The sequence below is a fragment of the Cyprinodon variegatus genome, unplaced genomic scaffold, assembly GCF_000732505.1.
Source record: "Cyprinodon variegatus isolate N-32 unplaced genomic scaffold, C_variegatus-1.0 Scaffold924, whole genome shotgun sequence".
Taxonomy (NCBI): domain Eukaryota; kingdom Metazoa; phylum Chordata; class Actinopteri; order Cyprinodontiformes; family Cyprinodontidae; genus Cyprinodon; species Cyprinodon variegatus.
The window spans coordinates 140,709-166,621 of record NW_015151377.1 but is presented as its reverse complement, the minus strand read 5'-3'; the positions used below and the strand labels follow the sequence as shown (position 1 = coordinate 166,621).

Sequence of the window (25,913 nt, the reverse complement as noted above, 5' to 3'; positions counted from 1 at the left end):
GTTTTTTTTTTTTGTTGTTGTTTTTTTGCGTGTTTAAAAAAAGCACAAGGTCCACACTACATCTTTTTTTTGTAACTCAGTGGAATCTGACACAGTTTTTAACATCAACAAGTTGGAAAATAGACGTGTATTAATTTCACAAATGAGTGTCTAAAATAGATGCTGCTCTTTTTTTTTTATCTGAGCTCATTTCTGATGTCCATGTGTGGACAGATGCAAGTCAACCCCAAACAGACCGCTCTGATTAAAAGCAGATGTTCCAGATGTTACAGCCCAAACATTCCTCTGTCCCTGATAGTGGAGAGGAGAGCAGAAGAAGGAGGGATAGTTTATCACTGTCATCACTGACACGTGGCGTTTCTAAGACTGTGGTTAAAAAAATAATTTGTATGATGAAATAAAGCCTACCTTTCATTGTGGTTTAGCCTACTAGAGTCTGTTTGGCTGCTGGCTGGAGTCACATGCGCTGCATCGCACTGGAATGTGAGTCCCAGATGAAGCTCCTTAAGTGCGCAGGTATCCAATTGTCCTCGTTTTAATAGCGGATGCACAGAAAAGAAATAAAAAGTAATAAATAAAATGCATAGGTAAATCCGAGGTTTTAAAGTTATATTTTTCCCTTCTCTTTCAGCACAGGTATTACCGGTGTCAAAAACTATGGTAAACTCAATAACACATGTAAAAAAGGAAAAAACTTTGTTGGAAAGATGCAAATTATAATCTCCCTCTTCTCACTTGGAGAGATGCTGAGGTGAGCTATTCTCTCCGTTCAGCCTGGATCTGAGGTGGGGCCCCCGCTGCAGCAACAGGAGAGGCTTCAAAACTTTGCTGGAGAGGAAGGGCTGCTCTCACTGCTTGGAGAAACCACGTGTTCCTCAAAACTTTGAGCACTGACTGCTGAGTACAATGAATGAATGATAACATAGATTCAGTTTGTGCAACTTGAATTTTATTTGTTAATTTTTAATGTCTGTTCAAATTTTTAAAGCAAAAGTTTTAAACTCTGTCTTTTTTTCTGTTATGGTTTAACAAAGCTGGATTGGAGTCCACCTGCACAACTGCTCTGCTTTGATCACTTTGGGAGTTATAGCAGGTTCACAGAGGCGTAGCCAGAACATGTTGATTAGGGTGGCCAGGCAATAACCAATGTAGAGTGAGGGGTGGCACTGGAACCTCAGGGTCAATCTATTCTCTTTCATTAGGAAAATTAACGAGCAAAACATCCATATGTTCTTATTAAAGACTAACTATATTTTCCTACAGCCTTTGCTAACATAGACGCATATATTTCAACATCCGTGCTTTCTAGATGAAAAGTAAAGTGGATAAAATCCTTTCAGATTCGGGTTCTTGGGGTGAACATCTTTTCCATTGCCATTATTTACCTACTTTTGTTGATAATCATTCTGGATAAAATTGATATTTACAAGTACTAATATCTACATAAATTGATTATTTAAGTTTTTTTAATTAGAATAGTTATTTATCTATGATTTCACTGAAGACTCCTAGATGACTTGCAGAGACACATCATTTTCTCTTTACCCCAGGAAACACAAAATCTAGTTCTGAAAAAAGCATGAATTCTGTACTTACCATCTTTAATGTTAGTATTTTAATGTGCATAAATAACCAAAAGGTTTTTGTTGTCAAGTAATTGTTAATATGTGAAAATTTTCAATGTTTTGAATATTACTTATTATACTTGAGAGTATTACTGCTGCCACTGTCTGTATTAGAGGGGGGGAAAATGGTAGGGGTGGCCAATGACTGGCTAAGGGTGGCCATGGCCACCCCTGGCCCCCCATCTAGCTCCACCCCTGAGTAGGGTTGATGTGTTGGGCAACTGTTTTTATAATGAACTCTGAGCGGTTATTAAATAATAAAGTGCAGAGAGCCCAGTCATTAGTTAGAAAATTTATTTAATATATTGCTTACTGGACTCTTTTTGTTTTGTTTGTTTGTTTGTTTGGTTTACTCACCTCCATGTGTTATTTTTAAAAACTCTATTTAGAACCTTCTTCAGATCCAATGTGAATTCTTGCCATTTTTCCAAACAGGTCATAAAGTTTTGATCAAGCCCAGCTGGAAGCTGCTTTGTCCTGTGGGCCCCATAACTATCACTCAAACACGTTGCTGTGTCATTACAAGTATATTATTATGCTAGAGTATTGCCAAAACGTTCATTCATTTAACACATTTTTTTTCATTAAGTCAAATAAATCACATACTGAATTTATCTGAATATGTATTTTTCTCCTTAGTGCTAATGAAAATACATCATTTAGTTTCTTAAATTATAAAATGACACCAGACCAATAAAAATACAGGTCAACACAAAAATATTGGCCTAACAGAACAGTATGTTTAATATGTGCTTAGGGGTTGGTTTTAGAGTCACTTTGACTAGTTATATCTGAAAATTTGTCAAATCAGAATGTACATTTCGATTTACTGAGATATACCTGCATATGGTGTTTGTAAATATCTCTTCTAAACTGAATACTGTACAACCAGGAGGCTTAGTGAAAACTTTGTGGATGCAGAGTAAGATCCACTGCTAAAAAGTAAAGAAAGTGAACCGGAAATGAAGAACAGATCCAAGAACACAAAAAGGAGCTATAAAACTATAAGCCATGGCAAAGTCATATAAAGTCAAAAAAGTTGTAACATGACCTCATGAGGGGCCTAGCTTTGAGCAAAGCCACATTTCACTTCACATTTCGTATGGAGCTTCCCTTTAAATGTGATCACATTTTATCACATAGTTTATTCTGCTTAACTTAGGTTCTGTGAGCGAGATATTACATTTCTTAGCAGTCTTACCTCAGAAACCTTCCAATCATCAACCCTATGTTTATTGCAGAGCTGTTACAGTCCTTTACCAGTTTATCTCCTGTGAGCTATAACGTAGCAATGTGATCATGGTCCAAAGTTAAATTAAGTTGCTTAAAACTCTTGATTTAAATTAAATTCTCTGTAGGTAACTGCTTGCCTGCAGTCTTATACCATTTGGAACTCATTTTACTTTCAAGATTTTTTCGGTCAAGGTGGACTATGGCAGAACTTTGGGGAAACAATTCTCCCTGTGGTTTTATGTGAACCAGGTGCTGAAAGTGTCAGCACAGGTCATAGCGCTGTCTGCTTTTGATTATGATCCTGAAAAGACCTGATTTTCGGGGTCACAGATTAAAGAGGGCACAATTTCGAGGGGAAAAGATGAAAAGATGAGTGCATAGAGAAGCTTCAGACAGAGCAGAAAAATAGCTCACTATAGTATGTGTTATATTAGATTGAAATTTGATAAGGGTTAACACATTTTACCATCAGCTGCACTTCCATTCAAAAGTTCACTGATTCTCTATTCGCCACTGTTAGCTCCTGACTGTTCCTGGTCATCATCATCCCTCAAGATCTCATGTAAGAGCTGAACATCACCCCCCTCACTAAGAATGCACTGCAGAGGATGTACTTTGAGTGACACCTGAAGAAGTTCAGCGTGTCAAAGAGCAGCGAGGATTGCAGCTGAGCCCTCCCACACTGGACACACTATTTCAGACTCTCTCCTTTGGTCCATCGAGGTGAAAACCTCCAATCCTTAAAACCCGCTTCCTTACTGACACTTTTCTTTTTGGAAAAAATAAAAAAATTATAATAATAAATAAATAAATACACAAAATTCAGCATATGTATATACACACTCTACAATCTAACTTTATAGTGTTATTTGTTTTTGTATACCATGGTAGTATTCCTACACAGCTTGTATTTGTTTCTTCCAATTTATATTTTCATCATTTATTTAGATCAGTTGTATATTTGCTTCTCTATGTGTTCCACATTATTACAAAACAAATTCATTAGCAATAAAACTTTTATCAAAGAGGTTGCAGTTTATATAGGGTGCCACATCCTAAACCTTTTTTAACATTTCTGTTGTATCACAATCACAACTTTAAATGTATGTTGCGCTTTTATCTTGTAGACCAATAAAAGCTGTCTAATCCTATAGAGGAAGGACGATTATACATGGGCTCTCTTTGACAATATAAAAATCTGAGAAGTGTGGTATGCATATTATTACAACCACCTTAAGTCGTTACTTAATGCTGCTTTACAGAAGCTACTACTTTGAGATATGTTTATATGCTTTGCACAACTAGATACTAAAACTTAAGTTTCTACTCTGCAAAACAGCTCAGAGTCAGTCAGACAAGATGAAAACTATGTATGAACATCAGTTTTCAAGTCTTGCTAAAGGTTATCGATTGTATTAAGTTCTATACTAGAATATTTAGTATACACATTTATTACTCCAAACCACTTCCTGTAACCATGGCTATATGTTTTTGGTCAAAGTCTAGAGATTCTGCCATTTGTTGATCTCTGCCGCTCCTCCAGAGTTACATTGGGCATCTTGGCTGTTTCTCTGGTTGCTGCTCTCCTTACTGTACCTACTCTGTCACTTTAAGAGAAAGTTTATTTGTAAGGAGGTTGGGTCACACATTTTTATACTTTTTTAGGTGATAATGGAAGCCAAATAAATAAAGGGGACTCATTATTATTTTTATTATTATTATTAAGGATGATTTTATACTTTGTACTGACCTGTCAAATAAGTTTCTCCCAAAATACACAAAACTGTTTTGTTCCAATGTATAAAAATGTATCAGCAATACAAATACTTGTGAAAAGGTTTGCAAAAGCAGTAGCTAAAAACGATGGTTTCTAACTGTTAAGGAGCTTTTTGCAGTTAGAATCCATTGGGCTTATCTCCAATGAAATGATTGTGTTGACATCACTTATTTTATACGCCCAGTTATGTTTCCTTTACGCATGCACACCATTATATTAATCATTAAAAAAAACATTAACAAACACAATAAAGATGAGCTCACTGTGATGAAACAGATTTTGAATGTTTTAGTATTGTTAAGACCAAGACCCCAACAATTTCCTTTATAGATGATTTAAGAGCTGATACCACAGAAGTGCAGCACATGATTGGCAATCAACCATCTTCCAGGATTTTTTTTGGGCAACCAAACTGATTTCAAGCCACTAATTAATTCTATGAAGAACAACAACAAGCCTTATATTTGATATGACTGCTTACGCAAAGCCTTCATGTCAGTATGCCAAGTACTGGATTAACAGGCTTCAACCTGAAGCAAAGTCAGTAATAGGATAAAGTTAACTTAGGATGAGCACAAATAGACCTGAGCAGGTCAAGATAACCCAAAGACTTCTGTTCACACAAAGCACTTTGTTTCTGTCAACAGAGTAAGACCTGTCTTCTGCAGGTGAGTTGTTTTGGTTCTGCTGCACTTTTTTTTAAAAATGAAATATCTTCTTTTAATTTGATGTATATTCTATTTGAGCTTCCTGTTCCCTTAACGATGTTTCACTGCATATGAATCTTTCTTAGGATCTGACAGCATTGACTCCTTATTTGCTCATTTACAGGGAGATACTTGTATTCTCAGGCTGATCTTATATATTTGATTCCACCTTTATGTATCGGTGTTGCAACTTTGAACCAGTATTTCATCACGCTTTGAAGAGTCTATAAGCAAAGGTTAAATATGACCCGAGTAGGTTTTAATCTGAGAGGTTTTATAACCAAATTTAACCCCTGAGATAAATGGGTAGATCTCTGTTTAGTCTAAATCCTTCCTGATTACCTTATTGTATAACTCCTCATAAATTATAAATGGGGTTGAAGCGATCAGTCATTAGAAAGTAAACACAATTCAGAATTTTCTTAGTTTTTTGTTGTTTTGTTTTCTGTATAAAATTGTGACTAGATGTAGTTTAGCCTCTTGGAACAGCAGATAAGTGAAACGATGTTTCCCTGTTGAAATGAACACAACAATGGGATTTATATAGGGTGGTGTTGTTCACAGAAAGAGCAAAAGGCAGTTAGAAAATAGAATCACACAAGAAGGACAGATAGAAGTCAAATGGTTTAGCAGCACTGTAAACAACAGATCTTCCGTTTGTTTAAAGTGTAAGAAACAGATATAAAATGTAGCTTTTCAGATGCTAATAAATATATTGAGGATTATATAGGACCAAAACTTCAATATGTGAATGCCAAAAATGCCTGTTTAAAAAAAAACAGTGTTTTTTCTGTTATTGTTTTTTTTTTTGAAAAATATAAACAAAACATGATCTTTTGTTATCAAACAAACTGAATCTAAAGAGAAAATAATTTCCAGGTGACTTAATTGTTTTCATCCATAAAATAGACGTATAGCACCACCTAATGGTATATCTGACAATTGCCTCTCGATCAGATTGAAAAGCAGTTAAAATTTCTTCTCACAATCACGAAGTTAATTATGTAAAATTGAATAATATTTTTGTGCCATTTTGTGTGACAAAAAAATAATGAATGAGAAAATTACCAAGGTAACTGTCCAGGAGATGTATGTGGTGCATCCAAATCATTCTGCCATAATCAGAATCGGATCAGAATCAGAAATACTTTAATAATCCCAGAGGGAAATTACTGTTGTTACACGCTCCAGTTACTGTTTTATATAATATATACACACATCCAACTACACAATATAATAAAGATAAAGAAATAAGAATAAAAAGAGATAAAATATATACACATATAGCTCTTCTATATATATATCTGTACCTATATCTATGCATATGTAAAAACTAAATCCAAATAAAGTGAAAATCCAAGTAAAGTGATAAAAGTAAAGTGATACGTGGCGTGCAAAAATAGTGCATAAATGTCAATTAGGGGGTGGGAGGGGGCTGAATCACTTGAGGGAGGCGTTATATAGATTGATGACCACAGGTAGGAATGATTTGCTGTGGCGCTCTGTGGTGCATCTGGGTAGGAGGAGTCTTCTGCTGAAGGAGCTCGTCTGCTGGACCAGTGTGTCGTGGAGAGGTTGTGAGTCATTGTCTAATATGGACTGAAACCTGGACAGCATCCTCCTCTCTGCCACGGTGGTCAGGGTGTCCAGCTGCTCCCCCACAACATCACCGGCCCTCTTGATCAGTTTGTTCAGTCTGTTGTTGTCAGCGACCCTCAGCCCACTGCCCCAGCATGTGACAGCAAAGAAGAGCGTGCTAGCAACAACAGACTCAAAACATCCTCAGCATCGTCCCACAGATGTTAAAGGACTTCAGCCTCCTCAAGAAGAATAGTCGGCTTTGGCCCTTTTTGTAGACCGCCTCAGTGTTTCTAGTCCAGTCCAACTTATTGTTAAAGTACACTCCCGGGTACTTATACTCCTCCACAGTGTCAACAGAAACCCCCTGGATGGTAACAGGGGTCACAGGTGTTTTTGTCCTCCTCAGATCCACTATTAGCTCCTTAGTCCTTGTCACGTTGAGCTGCAGGTGGTTCAGCTCACTCCAAGTGACAAAGTTGCCAACCACAGTCCTGTATTCACTCTCCTCACCCTTTTCAATGCAGCCAACAATTTAGGTAATAAGGTTGCTGTCAGCCATTACAACAATTTGATATGGCAGCCTGATTTGATTTATGCTTTTTCAGCTGTAAAAAAAAACATTTTTGGGAATTTTGTTGTGGCCAGTTAACAGGTTACATGTTTTTAAAGATTTTTAAATTAAAACCCCAAAATTCGACATTTCTCTTCAACCTTTATTAGTTAGACCAGTTTTCACTCAAATTACATGTTTATTATGTCTGCCAGATTTGCACATGTACAGAGAGTATTTACTTCCTGGTCTGTGATACAAAAAGCTCAAATTAAGGCAGATTTGAGTTTGTATGTATGATATAGCAGTATGTTTTTAGTTTATTTTGTCTTGTGTATTTTATGTTATCTAATCTATGTCTGGACCCTTCGGACGCATAAACGTGCTTTTATTAAAACGATACCTCTGTAGCTCTGACTGTAAGGCGAGGCAGGTTTATTTGTATTGCACAATTCAAGGTAGAGGCAACTCAAAGTGCTTTATACGAATAAAACAATGAATCTAAAATAAAATCAATATTACAGTTTTATTACCGTTACTTTATAATGTGTAAATTTTCTGCTCAAAGTTCAAACTCCATCCTATTTTCAATTAGGAGCATCTAACAGATTTCCCTCGAGGATGAACTTGTATTTGACACCAAATGTAATCTAAAACTTATACCCTGACCTGTTTGCTCTGTTATTTTGTTTTATTATTTGTATTTATTCAGTAATATTATTTTACAAACCCTTAAGGCCTTTATAGACAATCTATATGACTTTTACTAGGGAGATGACTGTGATATCAGTTAACTGTAGTCAATTTTATTATAGCTATATTAAGTATAGGCTTTTTCTGATTTTTATTTGTAAAAAAAAAAAAAAAAAACATGCATTTTTGCATGTTTTTTGCACACACCTGACATACATATAGTTGTCTTTAAACTGCATCAGTCACTGTAATTCATGAAAAATACTTTTTTTTTTTCCTCCAGAGCCCTTTGTGTGACATCAAACTTTGCCTCTGAGAATGAAGCTTCTACTCCGTTTGACGTTTTTTATAGCAGCATCATGTGTCCTTAGTTTTGCCTCAGCAGATCAAAGGAACATCTTCTCAGAGGGCATCTTGAAACGTACGTTTTCAGAGCAGAATCTGTTATAATTCCTGCTTTTATCCAGGAAAATGAAAGACTAAACATATTTTAAGTATACTTTAAAATGTATTGATTGCTTGTGGTAACAAAAAAACAACTAATTTTTGTCTCAGAGCTGTCAGAGGATGGTGAGAAGCTTGTGAACGAGGAGCTGGAAAGAGCTCTCTATGGTGTGAAGCAGATGAGAGAAGTAATGTGGAGGAACGAGCAGAAACACGAGCACCTCATGAACTCGCTGAAGCACAGCGGTGACAAGAAGAAGGCAAGAACTTCCAACCAAAGATCAGTGAGAAGAAAATGACTCAAACGGGTGATAAAAAAAAAAAATATGATCCAGGTTCTCAATTCTCCCACCAGGGGGCAGCCCAACTGGCAAAAGATGTGACTGAGAAGCTGGAGGAGGCAGAGGAGCAGTGCAAAGACTCCCTGCAGTCAGAGTGGGAGGAATGCAGACCCTGTCTGGAGGATGCATGTAAAACCTTCTACACCTCCACATGCCGGAGGGGCTTTGCTTCTTTCCGCACTAAGGTATGAAAACCTTCCTACACTGTTAAAAGGCCCAGGATGAAAGGCTGTGACCTACCATTTTGCTTTGGAACATGACTGCACAAGTAGAAATCATTTACTGAAACAAAGGAATAAGCCTACAGCATAAACATATATATGTCCTTTTTTCTAATGATCAATCAATGTTTACATCTCCAGTTGTTCTGCTAAGCACATTATACTTTTTACCTCACAACTAGTTTCCTTCTAATGGTCTTTGGACACCTGAAAAATTTAACTACATGATTTATCTTTGAAGAAATAACATTAACTACAAGTTAGCTTCTTATTTCAGAGATAAAGAAAAAAAGATTATCAGCAGGCATCAGGGAATCACAGGGTCTCTGGGTCATTTTCTTTTAAAAGGATTCTGATTTTACCTCAAATGTTAATTGTTTCTGCCTTTGGTAATCAAAAAAAAATAAAAAATCCAGTTTTGTAAATTGTTAAAAACTAGCTGTGTTTATAATAAAAATGACATGTGTGCATTAAATGCATGCGTGTCCTGGCAATATTGTCACAATTACAAATATCAATATATTTTACCAAAAGAAAAAATGTTCTTTGGTTGTTGGTACATGTAGTATCTTTTTTTTTTGGCTCATCTGGTAGCATTAAATATCTAATGATCACCTCTCCAAGCCTATCAATTTAGGTAGACAGTCATTTTTTTAGGGTAGCAGTGTATCATATTCGACTGTTTTCAGATGATGGATTTATCAGTGCTCCTTTAAATGTCCAAATTTTAGGATATTGTCTTATGATCTAACCCTGCTTTAAACTTCTCTATACCATGGTCTTCATTAGGCTGTTTGTTCACTTTTACTAATTAGCTACACTAGCTTTTATTCATAAGAAACATAGTACAGAGGGATGCTATAAATGCATGCCACATTTTTCAGATTTTTTATTTGTAAGGGGTTTCTGTCTGCTCTCCACAGTTATGCAATATTTTTGATGCTGTATTTTTTAAATCTCATACACTCCTGTGTGTGTGTTTCTTTTTGGTTGTAAAGTAACAATGTCAACAAATGTCACTAGGGTCGGTATAAACATTTTTTATTAAATAAACATCAGCACCCTGAAAAAATATTCAATCAAGTCACATAGTCCCCTTTTCTCAGTAGACCGTTAAATAATCTTCCCATAACTTGCAAATTTCCCACTCACAGGCCAACAAACTGCAAAGGTTGATGTAGTCAAATACTTAACTGCCTTAATGTTCTTGCTGCAGGTGGAAAACTTTTTCCAAAGAGTCTCCAGACGCTTTGGTCCTAGAGAGAGACCCCTGGAAGCAGTGGACATCTTGATGAATCAGGGCCCTGATGAATCAGAGAAGGATGTTGTCCACATTGAGGATTCTTTCAAGCGAGTGTTGAGCCAGGTGGGGACACTGGTGAACCGCAGCATCACCTTGGTGTCCAGGATAAGCAGCAAGCTTGACGGGGCCCTTCAGAGGGCTTTTCTGAACAACACGGATGTAGAGTCAGAAGAAAGCCCTTCTGATCCCTACTACCCTGCTCGCGACTCAGGCTTTCTCCAGGGCGTTGGCCTGGAGGAGGTGCTGGAGTCCTTCTTTGACTTTGGAAAGAGTGTAGTGGAGGAGTTTGGTGCTGTGGTCACCCAGGTGTTTGATGACCTTCATAAAACTGAGAAAGAGGAAACAAAGAAAGGTAATTTGAGTCTTTTAAGGCTGATGAGGCCACGCGTACCATTAGAGCGGAGTTTCTTGTATGCACGTTACAAAGGTTTGTATTTGAACAGAACAGGAAAGCTTTCGTCGCTACCTGAGGAACAGGAGGCTGTGCAAAGACCTTCGCAGGGAGACATCAGAATGCTGGCAGCTTCAGAGCAAGTGTGAGGCCTGCCAAGGAGCTTTGCTTACAGGTAAAGAAACTCTACATTCAAACTTGACCTTTTTTCCCCACAAGACACCTTTAAACACAGCTGCTCATATTTCTTTTTCCCTCACAGAGTGCCCCAGTGTTCGGGAGCTGCATGTGGAGCTGGATGATGTATCTCAGCTGCTGGATGTCTCCAAAGAGCAATATGATGAGATTTTGTCCATTGTCCAGCATCATACCGATGAGACAGTCAAATGGCTTAGCAACATGGTCGCTGAATTCAGCTGGGTGGCTCAGGCTGTGAGCAACAGCAGTGTTACTCAAAACATCTTCCGCATCACAATGGTGAGCAGGCAAAGGGTTGATAAAGATACAAACATAACGTGCCAGAGGAGCCAAAAATATATTTTTATAAGAAGTCAACATGTTCAGGAAACCAGCTCATATGCAATGTCTAAATAGGAAAGAATATATTCCAGCATTTCATTTCAAATAGTGAAACTCCCTATGAAAATCAGAATATAGCAGATCATTTCATTAAATTATTTTATAACAGAATGCTGGCCTAAAAAATCATAGAGAAGATGAAACAATCATCAAAACCCCCCCAGAAACAAGTTGGAGCCCAGAAGTTGAAGAAGCCGGCTCTTCACAAAGCGTGAAATCCAGACATACTAACGAAAAGTTAGGTTGAAGCAAAGAATTTGGTGAAAAATAGCTGCAGGAGGAGAATATATAACCGAAAACATGTTCATCATTTAACAACTGCCTCCGTTTTACATGTTCAATGTTGTTCACAGGGATTGTCATTATATTAAGTGTTTATGGGAGGTTTCCTACAAAGGCAGATTGCCATAATTTTACATGGTACTGACCCAAATACTTATTTTGGGAAATTGTTTTAATTTGTGTGAAAGCAACCCTGACTATGGGTGACACTTCTAATAAAAGTCATCTTCTTGCTATTGGTCATATAACATTTTAATGCTTCATTAGCTGTTCAACTTAATGATTAAAATCAACACAAAAAATAAATATATTGGACTTTGCGCGTAATGGTATGGTTTCAGAGATGAAGTCAGATGGAAAGATTAGAAGTTTGCAATAGAAACATCTTCAAGTATGACAGCTGTAATTTTATCGATGAATAACAGGAAACAATTTTCATTTTATGAAAAGTATTTGATTATCTCTAGAATGAGTAAAAGTGCATGAGAGAAAAGTCAATGTGACTTATTCTTTCCTGTAGGTGGCACCAGAGAGCCATGATGAGCAGAACATGTCTGCCACTGAAACTAAAGTGGAGGTAGAGGTCCTGAACTCTCCACCACTCATGCTTAACATCCCCAAGGAGCTGGAGCTGCAAGATCCAGCATTCATCCAGTATGTAGCCCAGGAGGCTCTGGACAAGTACAAGGAAATGGTCAGGTAAGGGTTACTTAAAGGCTCAACATTAGCCCACTTCTTTAACACAATAGAATGCATAGACATTTGACATTACAGCTCTGTTGCTTAAAATACATCCTCTTTCCCAACAGGATTGAAGATGAGTAAAACGACACCATTGGCACTTTATTTGAGGACACAGCTAGGTGACATGTAGTAGACACCTTGATGCTGATATATGAACAAACTACAAACGTAACCAAGATTCATCACAGTGTTTCAAGCAATTATATTTACTTTATTTCCTTTAAAGTATTTGTTATTCACTTGCAAAGCGAAATGTAAAACTGAAATCTTTCATTTAATGTAAAACACAAAAGCCACATGAAAGCTTTGGCTTATCATTTGATTTTATTCTGTACAAAATCATATTAGTTAACATTCTCATCACCCTCATCATTTACGCCCCCAACTAGATCAGGCTCCACTTTTACAGGACAATCTCTCACACCAATGATGCACAGAAAAACAAAAATAAAAGAATAATTCACATCTTCGATATTGTCTAATTTCTCATTCTTGTAAAAGAATTCCAAAGTTAAGGAAGTACCAGTGAGAATTTAGCAGTTTGATTATTTATAAATGAGCTAAGCAATGGCTTAACCATCCTCTTATGTGCTTGTGTTTTACGTCTGTCATACATCTGCCTCTGCTAAGGTGAAAATAGAGGTAAATGTCATATCAAGTACAGCACCACACAAATTAGTTTGTAAAACATCTCAAAATTAATTCATCTCTTCTGTCAAGTACCATATTCTCATACAAGCTGCAATTATTAAGATTCTTAATATTGAATTATTAACCTGCCCTTCTGACTGTATAGTAGTAGAATAATAAATCTGCATCAGTTTGAGTCTTTACAAACTTTTAAATGTTTACTCTGACTGAAGACATTCATAAGGTAAGGCATTCCATACCTTTTTCAACTGACAGGTTCTCATTTTGAAGAAGGGGAAATAAAAAAAGTATGCGCTTTTCAAGTCATATCTCCAAAAGTAAACAGGAAGTTCTGTGTTTGAGTTAAAAAGCTCCTTGATATCTGGAATAATTGTAAAAGCTTTAATAAAAGGTAGTTTTCAAAATGTGATCCATTTTTATGTATATTCATGGTTTCCACAAATAGCAAGTTAAAGGGTAACTAATTAAAATACTGGAGAGAGAGAGAAAAAAATTGAAGCCAAATGTACCCTAAGGTTCTTTTTAACAGATCTGTTTTTTGTATGTTGCTGATTCAATGGCATCCTGAACTCCATTTTCAACTGAACCGCATAAAAAAAATTACAAAAATACTTGTGTTATCGGCAGAGTTGTGCAGCACACAAAACAAAACGATGACAAGTTAAACGGGAACCTACAAATGGACAGCCAAAGTTTCATTTTTAATTAAAATAAAAAGAAAATTAAAAATTCTATGCAAATCTTTAAAAAGTTGTGTCAGGATTCCCCAAATTGAAATTATTAAAATAAATGAAAAAAAAAAATGGAAAAGCAATCGTACAGTAACACAGGTATCCTATTCTTTAACGCCACCTGATCATCACACAGTCTAAAAATATTTCTTTATACAAACTGTATGTACATCAGCTTTGATCTCTCAGTACATTCTTGCATTCATACAGCAGACCTTATTTTTTAACCACATGCTTTACACTCATCACATACAAGTTAACCACAGTTATTGGTCATCCTTAATCTGCCATTCAACCTGGAACTCTTGATCATATGAAAGATCTGGATTCAGACTAAAAGATCTATGTGACTTAAAAATAAAAAGAGGGGATTTCTAAGAAGATAGAAGCAACTTATTTCAAAAGTTAATAAAGTAAAAAAAAAAAAAAAAAAAAAAGTCTCTTGTCTGTCTGTATCACAGTGTTGTGGCCAGTAATATGGATTTATTCTGATAGTTTCCCAGAGCTTTATATACCCATTTGAACACTTGGTCCCATTGTACATTAGGGACAATCATTATGCCAGTGTCATTGTGGCCTAAAATCCTTTCATTTTAATTAAATGTTTTAAATTCTTTTATTGATTTCCACCAATGTACCTTAGAGTTTAAGCTAAATTGCCGGGACTAAAGGTTGTCTCCAGGCTGGTATTGTGGCTCTGTTGCTGTAAAGTAGTCTTCCAGGAAGGACTGGATGTATTCGAACGTCGGCCTTTCGTCTGGCTCCTTCTTCCAGCACTGCTTCATCATCTCATGGAGTGACTCCGGGCAGCCCTGAGGGCAGGGCATGCGGTAACCACGTTCCACCTGCTCCAGGACCTCTCGGTTCACCATGCCTTCAGAAAAAAAGCCAAAAACAGGAGATTAGTATTTAAAATAATAAAAATAAGGCAACAGCTTTTCAGTGACATGGTAAAACTGCAGAATGATCCAGTTCAGAAATCTATGGTTAGATCCAGAGACATTTATGGCTTCTAGTATTGTTGATAGAATTCTTTATGCTGGTCTGGTACGAAGAATCTCAGTCAAAGTATTTTGCATGTTATGTTTTTAAGAAACATGAAAATGTTGATGAATTATATATATGTTCATGAATACTTTTTTGAAAAACATTTTATCTTTAATAAACACTAAAAAGAGTAAAGATCTCTGGTATCGAAAAAAAAAAAAAGCAAGAACGGAGCCCAAGCAGGAAAAAAAGATTAGCTGTGGGGATGGAAACATTTGGCCAACACATGTTTTTTAAATCAGCAGTAAATGGTCAGCCAGAGGGAAATATTCTTTAATAAAAAAAAAACAAAAAACATTTTAGATTCAAACTATAGCATGCATCTTAAAACCTACATCCTTCTGCCAATTGTAGAGATAACTGCCACAAAACAAAAACAAAACGTCTTGAGGCAGAGCTTCAGAAAACCTGAAAATGTAAATAGAAACTGGGCTGTTGTTTGAGTGACCTAGAGTCCATTTTTAAAGCTGCATTTCAGCCAGAGCAATCACATTCATAGGACTGTCATAGATGCCCCAGAGTGGTCAACATGCTGCTGTTTGTTCCTGCTGTTTCAAGCAGAATACCAATCAGTACTGCTGCATCCTCCAGTCCCAGACTCTGCTCTGTGACAGGAAGACGGCAAACCCTGTGACACGGCGCAGAAACCGCTCCGCTGGGAGCTCAAGTGCAGCTAAAAGAGGTTATGACGAAATCAGTGGCATGGTCGCGGTCTCACCCCCTCCCTCCCCCCTCCTGCTCTGTGGGAGACTGGGGATCAGATTATCTCACACTGGAAGAGAGAGCAGCAGGGCTCAGAGCAGCTGCAGATTCAGGGAGATGATAGCTTGGTGGTATGCCGGATGCTGCGGTGTTGGAAGTGATTTATGGCTTTCATCTTAAAACCTGAGCTCCTAATTAAATGCTTGGTATTCATTTGCTCCAGATGTAGTTTTTACAGAGCAAACTGGAGGAGGAATTAATATGTCTTTCGATGCATAATTCTGCTTTGAAACACTGGGGGAAAAAAGGGCACAAAAAGTTCAACAATATTGCCCTTAAAAAGGCTAGAAGGCCAGCATTAAACTGAATGATTTACCCTAAATAAATCCCACAGAAGCCAGATGGTCTGGTACTCTGACCTGTGGCACGGTAAGCCATACGATGGGCTGCGATCAGAACTCTGATAAAGGTACAGTGGGAAGAGGAAGTGTGCTATGATGGGAGTAAGAGATCGCATGGGCGGAGGGGACACCATCACTGACTCTCACAGGTTGAACCCATTTCTTTATATTCCACTGATGGGAGATAATAAAAGCTTAAAATGAAATCAGTTAGCAAGGGGGTAAATCCTGAAGCATGCATCCTTATAACATTTTCCATTTTTACAAGCCTATGACGTGTTAAACCACGTTAATAGTTGTATACTAGCATACATGTACGTCTTACCTGGATATGGAACTCTTCCCTTTGTTACCAGCTCTGTCAGTAGTATACCAAATGACCACACGTCTGATTTGATGGTGAAGCGACCGTACAACGCAGCCTCTGGGGCTGTCCACTTTATAGGGAATTTAGCACCTGGGCAAAAGAAAGACTGAATTAAAATGTGAGGCGATAGGTGAAAAAAAAAAAAAAAAAAAAAAAAGAACCACACATAAGTAGCACAACTTGGAAAAAAATGTTTAAATTACTTTCAGTGGCAGAATGATCATACAACATGCAGCTTTAAAGCTTCAAGAACTATGTTCACCTGTTGATTTCTGAGGACATTTTATCTTAACCAGACTAGTTCAAACTTTAACACACTTGCTGAACACAATAATATATTACATTTTTCATTTTGACACAATGAGAAAATGCTCCGATTATTCAGTTTTGTCCTCCAGTTAAAATTGTTCAAGATAAACGAGTTTAATTTTTTAAGCCTTTGGTTGAATAATCTTGAAATGTCCTATGAAGGTGTTAAAAATCTTTTTAATATGCCACAGACATGTAGAGGGGTCCAGGGCCACATTTTGTACATTTTTTTTTTTTTTAAAGGCACCAATCTAGGGCACTGCATTAGAATAACAAAGTAAAGTTATAAGAAAGTATAAATGTAAAGTAGTTATAGATAATCAGGGATTAAAGTAGTTTCAAATTCTTCCAAGTCATATTTTTTCAAAGGAACATATATCATTTAAGAATGGTTTTCATAATACCTGAATTTCCTTCAAGTACATTCATTTTTTTTTTTAATATTTAACAATAATTGCCCTGTCACCACTTATTAATACCTTCTATATTAGTAGATATACAGTAGTGCTTTACAATTATTAGAAATGATAATGAAGCTAGACAGGGAATAGTCTTTTTTTTTTTTTTAGCTAAATGTAACTCTTTTACATTTAGCCCTGTTGAAACACCTAGAGAACTCTGTATAAAGAAAGATTTTTGGAATGACCTCATATGGACTGATGAAACAAAGAACATTGCTGCGCAACTACATGAAGATTCAGAACTTCATTTAGAAAATGTAAACTAAAAATGAAAAAAAAAATAAATAAAATGACAGAGGAAAAAAAAAAAAACTGAAAATAAAGGAAAAGGCTGGGATCTTATTTGACCAAATGGAGACAGATGGAGAGATTTTGAGAGTGAACTAGTCGAGGAAGGTTGATCCATGCGTCCTTTCATTTGGTCTTTATCTAAACATTAACTGTAGAAAAAATACATATCTTATTTGGATATAATATATCATGCATCCCTGGAATATACAATTTCAATTCCATCCATCCATCAATAAAAATATGGATGTACTGCATTTTAAATATAGAATAGAACATTTTTTTATTGTAAACTTTCTGGTAAACTTGGAGATATATTTTATTGCATGTTGCATATCCCACTAAATCTGTTTCACCATTAAATCTGCAGCTCTCCCTATTTCTCTTTGTGCCGTTTAAAAAGATTTACGAAGCTCTTTACTAATAGAATGACGCCGGAAACAAAATTTAAGATATGTAGAAGCTCTGCAGTCTGATTCTAGCTGCACAATAATAAAACATTTGTTAATTTTAACCTGTAACTGGGAGTCATGGTCCTCTGAGAAGCCAAGCTTTTTTTAACTAGTAAAGAACAAACTATATTTTCTCAAGCTTCTTGTATTATATTACTAACTTGTATAAACTTACAATCTGTTGCCATTTTTTTGCTGAACACCTTTTTACCTTTGGCTAAAATAAATGAGTGGAAAAAGGGGGGAAAAAGCTAAAATTATTGGTGGGGGCTGTCCCCACCAGGCCAAAGTTGGTGGGAATATATCAACACCAATTTTAGAAAAATAAGCCTGGGCTAATGAGCATTTTTGACAGGACGCAACTTATGGAAAGCTGCGCTTTTAACCCATTATTTTAAATGGCTTGTATGCCCAGTAGAGTTCACCTGAGTTAAGTGTGTGCCACACATGTATAGAGCCAGCATGTTAAGAAACTGGAATGAACACTAGTCTGCACATGTATTTGCAACTGTGTGAATAAAATGAAATAAAAGGTTTATCACTACACGTGACAGTTTTCTTACCAGTACTTTAAATCAAATGTTCTCAGATCACTAGCAGAGTTGCACTCTCCAGTGAAACAATCGTGATAAAAGTAAGTCTTGGATAACTGCAACACCTGCCCACCCATTTTTTTTATTTCTATTTTAACTGGATCAGTATGATTCAGGTAGGAGACCAATGTGGGATACAAAACATCAAATTTTCCTAAAAAATGAGGGATTTTCATGTCCGCCTTAGCATCCAGTAAATCAGTGGCCATGTGTCTGAGTGCACAAGCTCCGTACATGTACCTTGACGAGCTGTGTACTCGTTGTCCTCAATGAGTCGAGCCAAGCCGAAGTCGGCAATCTTACAGACCAGGTTATCTGCTACTAAGATGTTGGCAGCTCTTAAGTCCCTGTGGATGTAGTTCATCCTCTCAATGAAAGCCATCCCATCTGCAATCTTTCATGTGGAGCACAGAGAAATGAGATCAATAATCAAAAAGCAGGGTTAGTATTAAATATATAGGTACTTTTGCATTTACAGCTAAAAACACTAATGTATTCAAGAGAAATATGTGATGCTGTGGCAATTATACAATTACAGAGAAATCATAAAACAAAACCATTTTTCACCCCGATAGTCTTCGCTGGCTTTATTCTGTGTCAACATGATTTCTCACACACATTTCCATTTTTTAGTGTGGAAAACAAAACTAAGATCAGATCATAGCATGAGATTGAAGTGATGAACTCTAGTCATCTGTGGTGAGAAGTGTTTTGGGAGCAGATAAAAATTGGAGGAACGATATTAAATAAATAAGCCACTCAGGCTTAGAAGCCAAAAAAATAAAATCCTTAGAATTGAGTGCCTGTATGACTGACAACCCAGCAGCTTATTGTCCTTGTTGAGGGAAAGCCTCCCCACAGCAGGATGCTGCCATCACCATGTTTCACTATATGAATGTTTTCTTTTGTTCTGGTTGATGTACAATGGTAGTACTTTGTGGCATAACAACCTCTAGTATTTACAGCTTAGCAGGCAAATTGTATTTAAGATATATTTTTTTGTACCGTACCTGTGAAGCCATGTCCACCAGCTGTGGAAGCTTCAGATGTTTTCCCTCTCCTTCTTTCAGGAAGTCCAGCAAACTACCTGTTGGAAGTTATTGAAAAAAAAAAAATGAGATTCAAGGAAAAGCAATACATCTATGTGTAAAAAATCAATACAAAGGCAATACAGAGATATACAGCTGTGGTGTGCATGAAAAAGATCACAGGCACAAAGGATCGAGCAAACAGACCCACTCTGAAGAAAAAAAGGATGTTTGCACAGAAAATGGGGACCTTTTTCACCCTTTACTAATCGCAAGTTTCACACTTTTTACCTCGTTAACAAACTGAAAACACAAAATCCATGGTAATTGCAAATGCAATTAATTGCCCAGCACTACAACAGTCATGACATGTTCTGTTGCTTAAACAGAGCAAGAGGCATCTGCCAGAGGAAGTGTCACTTTAAACCAAGGACAATCTGCCACAGTGACTGAGATTTATGGTGTAATGAATGGTTGGCAAGATAAATACTGAAGATGAAGCAATCACCAGCTAGTCAAAGCACATAGTCAGGAATACATAATATTAAGCCCATTTGCACACCTAAATTATTCAGTTAAGGCTTGATTGTCATTTCGCATTTATGATGTTTAAATATGGGTCAATGTGGGCGTAGATTACGCTAAGCAATGTCCAACTGATGAGGAAAGTAGAGACAAAATGTTTGGGAAAAAATGTGCATCATTTCATCTGGAAATTTAACATCCCATAAGATCAACACCGTCTATATCAATGCCCAGATGCGTCAAATTAAACAAAAAAATTGCTTATTTCAACAGTAGAACAAACAGCTTTTTGGTTGCTGTCCACCATCACTGAATGCTACTGCTTTCATTAGGCTGATCTTTTTTTTTTTATAAGATTAGACTCCATCTTTACAAATTGAGCTTATGAGTTAAAAGGTCCTTTTGGTATATGAGTTCATGACTATAGAAAAAAAATAAAAGAACTATAGATTTATATTACAACACACCTTAACATTATTATCTGCTTGATGGTCTCCGGGGAGTTTTTCCTTCACTTAACATAATCCAACTAAAAGCAGCTTAACAGCTTTGTGTATTGCTGTACAGCAGTGATCTGCATCTAACCATCCATTTTTTTTCCAATGTCTCAAACATCACAGGGACATTTTTCTTTAAGATTTGTTTCCCCCCAAAATCATTCACAAGAGAAAAATGTAATATTCACAAAACAATATGCCAAATGAGTCTTTGACAATTTAAACACAATTGAGGACATTTGAAGGGCTTTTTAAAGACATTGCTGACTACGAAATAAATGCTGCAGAAGACACCCATCTTCTTTCTCAAACCTATCAATTCTGGTATCATTTGAAACTAAAGAAGCGTACCTTTCCACAGTATAAAGCACATCTTTGTAACAACTGTTTCAAGGAAGCAATTTGCATGCAAATTGGATATTATATGATTGAGTATTATACACCAATACCTGCAAGTTGAGGAATTAAACAGATGTTTCAGTTGTGTTCATCTTTAAAAATCAATTAGAACAGCCCAAAAACCTTTTTAGCTTTATAGTACATGTCCGCTACTTCATTAGTGTTGTAAAATCAACCACCCAAAGTTCAAAAAGGCAGCATGCTTATATGGAAAGGATGATTCAAGGTCTTTTTTGACTATGACTAAGTAGTTTTATTTCTTTGAAAGGTTTTTTTCACAGATTATCTTTTTTCTTTTCTTCAAAATACAATGCATCAAGTTAGATATAAAAAGAATTCAGTTTTTTTGTTTTTGTTTTTTTATTCCCTTAATTCTATGCCTTTCCCAACTGTCATTCTTTTAATACACAAGTTAAACTCCATGACTATTTCACCCTTAAATACAGAAAGAAATGTATAATGGCCATTTGCACTATTATGGGATCAGGTTCCTTGTAACGGGGGTAAGAAAATGCACCGGTTTGGGAACTTTTGGCTAAATTTCACCAAAATGAGAACTCTTTGATACACTGCCCACTACAACATCATTATTTAAGACTTACTTCGCTACATTTTTAGTGAAGATGTTTATGTATATTATATATATATATTTAAAAAATGGCTTTTTGATGTGTTCACAAGGTTTTAATGGCATTTTTTTTTTCTGAAAAGAAATTTAGATTGGACTAAGTTTATTTACAGATAAATCAGACATAGCTGCAGCCTTGCTTATACATGAAAAGCACCCTTTGATGTCTTAACACCTGGTCAAAAAGGTTTCATTTAGACATTATATCCGTTAAGCTCCTCCTAATGTTTTTTTGTGTATTTTTAGGTGGTAATCATTACGAAAGCTTACTGGGGTTTAACCGGTTTTAAAAGCAACAAGTCTCATTTGGACACACCCCCTAAGGTGTGGGCTTGCATGAAGGTGTTAAAAGAAAATGAAAATAAATTAAACAAAGTTTTAGTTATGGTACGCTAGAGTACAATTTCATTAAGCTGTACAAAATCTTTTTTTTTTTGTCAGGCAAAATTTCTTTAAATCAATTATTTTCAATGACTAAATGCCAAATTAATGAAAGTTACATTTTATTTTCAAAGGGAGAAAACCATAACCATCTTACTATAATTAGCTGTAATTCTGGCCTAATCTGCTTACAGAGCAACAGTCCAGTCTATACCCTACTGATCAAACAGGAGGCTCTAAAGCCTCCTGGATGAGTCATCATACATTTGGAAGACCCTGTGTCTGAGCTTCTAACATCCTGCCTGATGTTTTATAATGTTGCTTCAATACTGACATCTTTCATGTTCTTTCCTCATGATAGTAGGGATTTTGTACAGAACATCGGTCCCCCCTTCAGCAAAACACCCCAACAATGCATTATTTAAACCAAAGGGTATTAAAAAGGAAATCTTTTCATTCTCCAAGTACTCAGCATACAAACATATCACACACTATGAGTCTAATAAAAAAAACAATACAAGCATGGTTGAAAGCTTCGTTTAGCTAAACAAAACCTTATTAGGTGATTTTCCCTTGATAAGTTAGTGTACATAAACCTACTAACATACTAATTAAAGAAAAAGCTAAAACTGCTTTAGAAAATCATTGTTTTATATTCAGTTTTCAACTAGAAGAATTAATGTTGGCAATCCTGAATGATATAAAACAATATAAGCTTATTGTGAATTACATAAAGCAAGTAGTAATTGCCTACATATCTTTGCATACATTCTTTGTAATGATCTGTTTTCAATTAGAGGCACTAACATTTCAAATAAGGACAAATTTGTTATTTAAAAATATAGTTCAGTATTATCACATGGAACCCTTTAACATCATAAGCCTATATTCAGTAGGATAGGAATGTAAGTAGCACAGGCTCTTAAAATACAAAACTGCATGTCTTCTGCTTTAAGACTTGGAACTATGCTTACCTTTACCCATGAACTCTGTTACGATATAAATAGGCTCTTCAGACACCACTGCATAAAGCGGCACCAGTTTATCATGTCTGAGCTTCTTCATGATCTGAGCCTCCTCCAGGAACGCATCTGGAGACATGGTTCCTGGCTTCAGCGTCTTGATGGCCACTTTAGTGGTACCATTCCATGTGCCTGGGTAAAAGAACAAAAAAAAAATGTTTGATAATGCTCTAAATTTAGATACTTAAAATGAGCAAAGTGTTAATACAAGTGAAGACAAGAGTCAATACTGACTGGTTTTTGATAATGCACATATATGAGAAATTTCTTATGGCTACAAAAATCTTCTTAGGAGCAAAAAAGTAAAACAACAAAAAGTAAAAGAGTAGCCACTTCCCGGTTTGGACCCACTTACTCACGCCCTGCTTACATACAATGGGCCCACACTGGCCTTTATAGATGACTCATATTGACCAAACTCAAGGATGAAGGACTAAGTAGGGTAAAGTACAATCGGCATGCCCATGTGAAATCAGGGTGACAGCACAAATGCCCCAGAAGCTGTGGGTAAGGGGGATTGTCAGTGAACAGTGTCAGCAGAGCGGGAAATATCCTGAGCAAACAGAGCAGGGAGAGGCAGAATGAAATTCCTGGGATTACCCAGCAGAGGCTTGCATGTCGCAGCTTGCAGAGGGCCAGCCTCTATTAGAGACAGAGCAACGGAAAAATGAGTCGTGTTCGCTAGGAGGGGCCGGTGTCAGAAGTAGGCGCGAGGAATGAAGCGTGTGATGTGATCTGTGATTACAGGACTCTTTGGTTGTCAAAGAACTAACAGCGATTCAGAGTCAGGCTTTAGCAGTTTGTGGGGCATTGAAGCAGCATGATGAGGGCTGTTCGGAGATCAGCTTCATCACTGACTCGCACCAATTAGTTTACACACATCAAGAGCATTTCACATTAAAATTGCATCTACTCTAAATAATGTAAAGAGGACACTTTATCCCAATGTGTAAGCGTCCTAATGGCTGTGTAACTGCATGCCAACAAAACTATTTGCCTTCTTTACTTATTCATAAGCCAAGTGTTGAGCATCAGTACTTCTAAGTAGATTTATCCTGGTGTTTTGCTGACAAGGGCAGTACAACATAAATAGAAAAGTGGTTGGTGGAAACAAATTAATCCCTTTGTGTCCATCACCGCAAGTAAAAAGGAAACTTTGCTCTTAAGAACTGAAGGAGGCTTTATAATAATACATTGGTTTATACTCGCTGCATTGAACAGAGCACGAGGGTATGCGGGCCAAAAGTGACGCAATTATGCTGCCCCCCCCATCACAGACGGAGCGGAGCGGACAGCCTCGGTGCTAGGTCGCACACCTCGGAATTTTTGTGACTTGGCGCGGACCACGCATGCTAGCCTCGTTTCAAATGTGAGGATATAAAGCCGTTTTCCATTAACAATTTTGCCGGTACTGACATCTAATGGTGCAGAAGTTTAAAGTAGAAAAGTCTGGTTAAATGCAGTGCTGTTACTGTTTATTCAATGACTGAAAACAGCATAAAGAGGCGAGCTTGTGGAATAAATAAAGTCTAAAACAACTATAGTATATAATATATATTCAGCTTTTATTTAGTAAAACAACATTTTTTTTTAAAAATCAAAAGGTCCGCATTGGCTTAAAAGGCAGGCTGGTTTCCCCATCATCACGTCTCTCCGTGTGCAGCAGGTAAAATTACTGTCTTATTCCACCATATATTCCTGTGTAGCTGCCATAAACATACCCACTATTCTTAATTAATCATAAATTCTTAAATAAACAATCCTGCGCTTGTTCAGTTTGGAAGCGAGATGTCAAATGTTTCTTCCTGCATTACTGCTTGTTACGTTGATCACTGCCTCTCTGTGGATTTTGCGAGTGCTTCACCAACATCCACCTCAACTGCAATAGGGTACAGCACTTCTATAGGCTCACGAACAGACCTGCGCGACAACCCCACGCGCAAGTTTCTCTCTGCCTTCAGGCTATTAAAGAAATCCGTTACAAAATTCTACCCTTCTGTGGATCACTCAAGGACTGAAAGAGCAAAAGTATGAGGCATGCAACAGAAAGAGCTCAACACAGAACGATAACATGTATTATCTAAAATCCTTTTGTTTGTCATGAAACATGCTAGATTTAAATGTCAGGAAACTACTGATGTTACCCTTTATTAATTTCGTTGCTGGTTGTGATAACCTCACAGTAGGCATAATTATAACCACAAAGGAGAATGAATCCATTGGTCAGACAGGACTGGATTTTAGGTCAACTGGTGGAGTGTGTTCAGAGTTACCTGGGATGACGTTCAATAAGATGAAAATAAACAAAACTCTAAAGAAGTCAACAAAAAGCAAACTAATCATCGCACTTCCTCAGCAACTTTACAGTTTCGTGTATGTAAAAAGCTAATGATCATTGTTTAGAGTTCTATAATAGAATCTGTTCTTACATTTACTTTTATCACTTTGTTTCGGTAAACTATCAGCAAGAAACAAAAATAAGATGATACTAACTGTTAGTGCTGAATCAATTGAGCTAACAAAAATCAACAAAGGCCAAACTCTTCTAATCCCCCATTTTAATGTTAATTTCCTACCATCTGAACAGAGATTTAAGCTGTCTACGGCAAAGACCTCAGTAGGGTTGTCAAAAGTATCGATACTCAAAAAAGTATAGATTCTGAAATATAATACTCATTTTCAAAAGTATCGATACAGTGCTACTAGGGCTGCAACAACGAATCGATAAAATCGATAATTTCATCATCGATTAGTTGTGTCGCGCGATTAATGCGTCATCCGCCGCCGTCGTCAACCCCACCGCCAACCCCGTTCTCCCGTTCCCGCAGGAGTCCCTCTCAGCGCTGCAGTCAGAGCCGCAGGATGTTTACCCTCAGCGTCCAGACTGCAAATGAAGCGCGCATGCGCCAGGATTGACGGCGCATATTGATCACAGTAATTAAAATAGCCTGCGCTTTGTA

At 36.8% G+C, this 25,913-nt stretch overlaps 3 protein-coding genes across 4 annotated transcripts in view; 1 reads left to right on the top strand and 2 right to left on the bottom strand.

Annotated features, from left to right (window-relative positions):
* The window catches only part of LOC107099964 (collectin-12-like), a 50,227-nt gene extending 49,422 nt beyond the window's left edge, over positions 1 to 805 (bottom strand). Inside the window, exon 1 of one of the 2 annotated variants that reach the window (XM_015398298.1) lies at positions 409 to 805. In XM_015398298.1, the coding sequence (XP_015253784.1) occupies positions 409 to 415 (7 nt within the window). In that variant the 5' untranslated portion in view covers positions 416 to 805. The remainder of the gene's footprint in view (positions 1 to 408) is intronic. The other variant, XM_015398299.1, reaches the window with a different exon arrangement.
* A 7,679-nt stretch (positions 806 to 8,484) lies between these two features.
* On the top strand, positions 8,485 to 12,544 carry LOC107099960 (clusterin-like protein 1). Its single transcript, XM_015398293.1, has 7 exons — positions 8,485 to 8,587; positions 8,722 to 8,870; positions 8,966 to 9,136; positions 10,389 to 10,827; positions 10,919 to 11,041; positions 11,129 to 11,343; positions 12,248 to 12,544. Exons 1-7 carry the CDS (start codon positions 8,485 to 8,487, stop codon positions 12,428 to 12,430), a joined length of 1,383 nt encoding a protein of 460 aa, XP_015253779.1. The 3' UTR covers positions 12,431 to 12,544.
* Positions 12,545 to 12,852: 308 nt separating this feature from the next.
* The window catches only part of LOC107099959 (tyrosine-protein kinase Yes), a 38,617-nt gene continuing 25,556 nt past the window's right edge, over positions 12,853 to 25,913 (bottom strand). Inside the window, exons 8-12 of the mRNA XM_015398292.1 lie at positions 22,906 to 23,085; positions 19,484 to 19,560; positions 18,714 to 18,867; positions 16,329 to 16,460; positions 12,853 to 14,727 (exon numbers count right to left, since the gene is read on the bottom strand). Coding sequence (XP_015253778.1) covers positions 14,519 to 14,727; positions 16,329 to 16,460; positions 18,714 to 18,867; positions 19,484 to 19,560; positions 22,906 to 23,085 — 752 coding nt within the window. The 3' untranslated portion in view covers positions 12,853 to 14,518. The remainder of the gene's footprint in view (positions 14,728 to 16,328; positions 16,461 to 18,713; positions 18,868 to 19,483; positions 19,561 to 22,905; positions 23,086 to 25,913) is intronic.